The following is a 6,126-nucleotide window of genomic DNA, read 5'->3' on the forward strand; positions in this document are numbered from 1 at the left end:
TAAAATATGGCCAATTGTCCAAGGATTTCTTGCACAGCCACACAGTAACTTGCCCTTGCAAAATTGCTCTGAGACAGATCAGGAGGAAGAGCATTTGGATTTTTTGACAAAAGTGGCAAAAAGAGAATTTATACAGGTTTAGCAAAAGGATGATGAAAAACCTCCCACAGATTTCTCTGTTCCAGTTGCAGAGGAGTATACAGTTGGAACAGATTGCCAACATTTTATTTCACATAAAAACAATAAAAAGGTTAATGTTAAGAAATAGAAACTGAGATTGGTGTAATGACAGTTTAATTGAGAGATACATACAGTGAACACTGGCAGTGAAACCAGTTACCTTTATCTTGAACAAAGCACCCTTCTGGATGAAAATACTTAAACAAGTATTTAGACTAAAAACAGACGCCAGTCAATACGCTGACCAGTGTCCTACTAAGCGACAGGCAGTGTAAGCTCAGCTTCGCCAGAGTGGTCTGAACTCTCCAGGTACTGGGAGCAATAAGTGCTTTAGCATCTTTTCAAAACTGCCTCTCTCCAATTCAATAACCCACATCAGAGGCACCTGAGACACCTGTGTTCTTTAACTTATCTGCAGTCTAATCCTTCCCACCCACACATACACATATAAAATGGAAATAACAATTTAAACCTATCTACATAAATACAGCTCTTTGAAATGCACTGGTGTATGTTATTACCTGAATCAGGAGAGCACTTATGCACAGCACACACTCACATCCAAGTTGTGTGGGTAGAAGAGTTTTAAACTTTGGGTACAATATCAGGTTGCATTGAGGGGATTATTATAGACAGAGAGGAGAGGAAATTGTGGTTAAGAATGGTCCAGGAGGAAAAAGGGAAAGGGCACGGAAAACAAAGCTCCAAGAAGTAGATCGTTCACAGTCACTTTAGGCAGCAGTTTAATGTTCTCAGTTTTGAAAATGTAAATAACACCTACTTAACACAAAGAGGTGGGTTGGTAATTCATGTTGAAAAGTGCTCAGAGATTCTTGGAAGAAAGGTACTTTTGGAAATGTAAAGTGTCATCCTTGAAGTGTTTGTTATTATGCCACAGTGTGACTGTGGATTTCAAATCGGCTAATAAAAAGTGATGTAGAATGAAAGCAGCAACCCATCCAATAGTAAATACTTGGCCAATCCTAGTATTTCTACCCATGGGACCATCAATAGACAAATACTGGTGGGAAGAATGGGTAAGAAAACATCTTAAGTGTGTATTTTACTAGGTCTCTCACCTAGAAAAGCTAGTTTGCTAAGTGTACAGCGCCAGGAGGTATAATCAGTTTAGAAAGTTGCATTTACTCTCACTTTGTTTCCCCCTGGGAAACTGTAACCAAGCTTCCAGAGTGATGAAACCACCACCAAGTAAGTCAGCAAAAGAAAGCGATAGACTTCCATGTTCTCCTAGTTCGTGACAATTATGCTCAGTTAGCCCTGTACCTTTACTTCAGGATCAGAAGGGGTTTACCTTAAAACATTTCTCTGCTTGCTGTGTTACAGCATGTGCCCTCAAATCCTGCAGTCATATTAGATAATATGACTGCTCCCAGACTTGCACCTTTAATATCAGTCCATATCTCAGTTCATTGGGCTGCCAGCAATCAGTGCTTCAGAGAAGGGAGCAGCATGGAGACGCACCCAGTCTTTCCATTTTGGTCCATCTCTGTACCTCTCCGAGATTTTCTGCTTAGGTTGAAGCATGTCTCTTTCCAGACTAGCAAAGCTGAGAGTGTGGTTGTTGGCATTCCATTTACTTTATGTCTTCTGCCTGCAAGTGCTAAAGAAAGACAAATTTAAGGTACATTCAGACCATAAGGACGAAGAGGTTTAGAAACTGACGTCTGGTCTTTTTACTTCTCTCCTTTTAATGTAGGAACTGGATTATCCTACCCCAGAGCCAGGCTGGTTTACCCCAGTTTATTTAACTGTGCGTGAAGAAGAGGTGGAGATAGCACTGCCTTCATTGTACCCTATGCCATACATTGTATTGCTGATGCATTTATGGAACCATGCCCAGGCCAGCTCTACGAATGAATCCTAAAGTCAGACCTGTTCTGCCAGTCAGAAACCCACTGCTGTTCGCACAGCAGACACAGATACGTATGTACGTGTGTGGTGTGTGTGTGTGTGGTGACACCCTTCCCTAAGGACATCCTTCAAGGAAGTGTATGGAAGGCAGCACATACGAGGAAATCTTGTCAGCACAGCTGCTTGTTACTAAGCCTTGCAACCAGGAAGCTGGGATTAGATTCTCTGAACATGTTCTTGTTCTTGTCCCAGTAGTTCTGGTTTAGGTTCCTAGTCTGTGCATATCTCCCTTGATCAAAAAACCTCTGTGGAGAGCTGTATGCAGCTTGGTCTTTTCCATTTCTCAAGACCGGTACTCAACCCAAATCTCAAAAAGTGCTCTTCAGCCTGTTTTGGAGGTGGAGAAGGAAACCAATCCAACTTTTCAAGTGTGACACTTTGCAGACATAAGGGATTTTTTTTCCAGCTATGACATATAAGCAGCCCTTATAGCACCCACACAACAGCAATAAAGACATCTACCTACCTTTCCACATCATGAAATCCAACAACAAAACGATGTTCACTCCTCTTACAAAATTTGGCAGCGCCTGTAGTGCCTCTTTCTCCTCCTTTTCTCATTTAATGCGCATTGGCTAATAATCTCCAGAGCTGTATCAACACCTTCTTTTGTCTTGGCAGAACACTCCAGGTAAGCATGTGCCCCAATGCTGGCAGCTAAAGCTTTTCCTTCTGTAGTGTTAATTGGCTCATTGCCTGGAGTAGTTAGCTGTTTCTTAATGCCTTCATTACCCCTTAGTTCTATCTTGGTAGCCACCAGAATAATAGGTACTGTGGGGCAGAACAGTTTGATTTCTGGAACCCAAAAATCAAGGATGTTTTGCTGTGAGTGAGGCCTGTCCACGGAGAAGCACATTAAAATAATGTCGGTGTCCTTGTAAAACACTGAACGGAGATTTCGGTAACTGGATTCATTCTTCCCTGCCACATCGAAGAGAATTAGTTTCATCTCCTTCCCGTCTACCTCTGTGTCAGCGGTGTAAGCGTCAAAGAGAGTTGGCTCGTAGGACTTGGGAAGTTGTTCGTGACGCAGAGCAAAGAGGAGGCATGTCTTACCGCAGCGGTCATCTCCAACTACAGTTAGCTTTCTTCTAAGAGCAGCCATCCCTTGAAAGCCAAGATGACATACAAATGGATTATTCCCATGCTGGGATTTTTTTTTTTTTTTAGTTTTTGTAGAAGGTAGAAGGAGAAGATGAGAGAAATCTTTTTAGTTTGGAATTCTTTCCCTTATCTCCTTTTTACCCTATACCCGTCTTACCTTCATTCCCTTTTTTCCCTTTTAATTTCCCTGGTATCAGAATCTTTTGAAATTGTAAGTACCTTGCTCTTGACTATTATTGTAGGTCAGAAAACGAAGGTATAAACCAAGACTGGATGTAACCAAGATTGCTGCAGTTCCCTGTATTTCTGTTTTATCATCTCAGACATTGTTTATGGTCAGTGTTCAGTCCATAACAGATTTCATTTTCTAGATTGAATGACTTAATTTTGTGAGTGAGATGGAGTATAAAACACTCAGTTATTTACTGAACAACTATCCAAATCAGTTTTATTGACCACATCTTTTCTGCCATGGTCTGCTAGCAGAATCCTACCAATGGCGATAGCTATCCTGTGTTAAGTCTATGCTGCTTTTGCTCATAGATCTGTAGTCATGTGGGAGTTAAGAAAGTGTTCTCAGTCTTCATATATGCATGGTTAATTTATATGAGATAGAAGTTTGTTAAACTTACAGGATAGTAATTTCCAGCATCAACCTTCTCTTTCTTGATGTTCAGTGTTAGACTGGTTTCTTCTAATACCGTTGCTGCCTCAGCTTCCTTAGGTCACTGGTTGCCCTGCACAGAGAACTTACCACCACTCTTTGAAGACTATCATGATGACCACAGTATTTAAAGGAAGAGGTTGATGTTTCTTAATATAACCAACCAATCTACAAAGAGAACCTGATGAAATAATTGTTTTTTAAAGAAACCTACTTTACTGGCAATAAAATGGAAGTTACGCAATTCATTGACAAATCACAGCATGTTTACTTGAGAAATTTCCTTGTTCCTATTGCAAAACACTCATCCCGAGTGAGCATTTCAGTATTGAGTGTGCCAAACTACTACTGGGGGGAAGCTAACAGTACTAGAGTGTTAAACAGCTGCAGACCTGCCAGACAGACCCTAAGGACAGCTCTTTCAAGATCTGCTGAAGCATTGTAGAGAAATGACTTGCAGAATCAAACAATGGAGGAGTTGGGAAGGGACCATCTACATCCACCCTGACCTGCTCAGAGCCAGATCAACAACAGCAGGCTGCTCAGGACTGTGTCCAGTTGGGTTTTGAGTATCTCCAAGGATGGAGACTCCACAGTGTCTCTGGGCAGTCTTTTCCAGCATTTGATCATCCTCAGAGTACTGAAATGAAGTCTACCAACTGGAGACTCTAAAGAGTAAGAACTGTCCAGTGTTAAGAGTACTATCTTGAGCTCCAGAGGTGAAGACTGAATTCCCTGCTATCTTGTTGGCATTGGACAAGTCATTTCTACTCTCTCTGTCTCAGTTTTCCTGGTAGACAAACACTGCAAGGTGTCTGCAACCACTAAAACCTGAGAACAAGGGGAACCGGAGGTACATTAATTTGGTCTCTGCAGAGAGACGTTTTTCAAAGGCATTATTGGTGTTGCAGGTATGTAACTGCTGATTAGTATAGTTATGCGGTCAGCCCATTTATTTCATACAGCTACAGAAGAGTTCTTCAACTGAGATGAGGGGGTTTAGGTCTAAAAATTTTAGCCTAAGGATGAGGAACTTGGTTTTGTTTAATTTGAAGTCAGAAGGAGACCTGAGGCCACTTTAGTTTTCTGTGGTGGTCTAATTTTACTCTGCCAGACAATAGTTCCTGCGTCCTATTCAAGTATGAATCCGATAGTCTTGCCATAGGAACCTGACAAAATTAAAGTCATCAGCTTTTGACTTGCCCCATTTATTCCCCAGAAGAGCAATGCCAGTGGGTCCCACACAGCTCCTCAGGATAATGAAGGCATTTCTTGTTTGGGATGATGTGCTTTCACGTGCACTGTACTTAGCCTAAACCCCTGTATGAAAATACACAGGTCTTTTTCACCTTCCCTTTTTGTGCCTTGGCATTCTGGTTTCCAGGTAGATCACTCTGCCTTCTCTGCTGAGAGCACTGATCACAAGGGGATCTGAGAGTTAAAATCTATTTTTCTTCAGGGACACTGGAAAGCAATGGACCTGCTGTGACAGACAAGTAGTGATCTGGTTCCTGTATATGCCAGAAACTCTTAGCAGCTTAGAGACAGATACTTACCGTTTCTGCCTGTCCTCCCACATCTACTCAGAGCTTTTTCACACTAGCCTGTGAACTGCTCACATTTAGCTAGCTCTTGCTTTCCTTACTTCACTGAGAAGCTTTGCCCACATGAGGACTGCAGGATGCTTGTTGCTAGCGTTACAGTACAAGTCAGCATGCAGGCCTCAGTATGCCATTACTGGCACATATGGCTCCCTCAGCACTTTATGCCACAGCAGGCAATGTACTTACTTGCCTACTTATTGACAAAAAGGAGAAAGATTACCTTCCCCACTGAGCTTTAACGCTTTTGGTACAGATTTATGCTTGAGCACAAATTATCTGAGTTACAGACATGCCCTTTAGAAAATCTGCTTAGCAAAAAGAGCAGGGTGGGAAATGTAATCTGGAAACAATCTCCAGTAACTGACTGGAATTGTCTTCTCAGCAACAAAAAATGCCAATTGGATTAAATAAAGTAAAAAAGCAAAAGGCTGAGCTTCAATCTCAAAACCACCAGCACAAGCAATGAAAGCAAAGAAGCGGCATCTTTCTCCATATTTTCTTCGTCAATCATACAGATGTATGAGGTGCAGAATAACGAACGCTCTGCTTAGAGAGTACACATTTAGGGATTACTGGCAGTGAAGTTTCAGCTCGCTTAAAGAAGTGTAGTTTTAGCATATCATGCAAATTTGATCAGAAAAT

General features: G+C 41.6%; 1 protein-coding gene across 2 annotated transcripts; it reads right to left on the reverse strand.

The window, feature by feature from the left end:
- Positions 1-219: 219 nt before the first annotated feature.
- LOC104042410 (ras-like GTP-binding protein RHO) lies at positions 220-4,495 on the reverse strand. 2 transcript variants are annotated; one of them, XM_009501856.2, is made up of 3 exons: positions 3,849-4,495; positions 2,579-3,219; positions 220-1,801 (listed from the first exon to the last, which is right to left on the reverse strand). In XM_009501856.2, the coding sequence occupies exon 2, from the start codon at positions 3,215-3,217 to the stop codon at positions 2,624-2,626; it is 594 nt and encodes a 197-aa protein (XP_009500151.2). In that variant the 5' UTR covers positions 3,218-3,219; positions 3,849-4,495; the 3' UTR covers positions 220-1,801; positions 2,579-2,623. The 2 variants fall into 2 exon arrangements, with proteins under 2 accessions (XP_009500151.2, XP_064304188.1); XM_064448118.1 differs by lacking the exon at positions 3,849-4,495 and having other exon boundaries at positions 2,579-3,828.
- Positions 4,496-6,126: the final 1,631 nt, after the last annotated feature.

The sequence above is a fragment of the Phalacrocorax carbo genome, chromosome 3, assembly GCF_963921805.1.
Source record: "Phalacrocorax carbo chromosome 3, bPhaCar2.1, whole genome shotgun sequence".
Classification (NCBI taxonomy): Eukaryota; Metazoa; Chordata; class Aves; order Suliformes; family Phalacrocoracidae; genus Phalacrocorax; species Phalacrocorax carbo.

What these genes read in the sequence shown, in the direction of transcription:
- LOC104042410 (XM_009501856.2), bottom strand. Translation starts at nt 3,217, where the DNA reads ATGGCTGCTCTTAGAAGAAAGCTAACTGTAGTTGGAGATGACCGCTGC.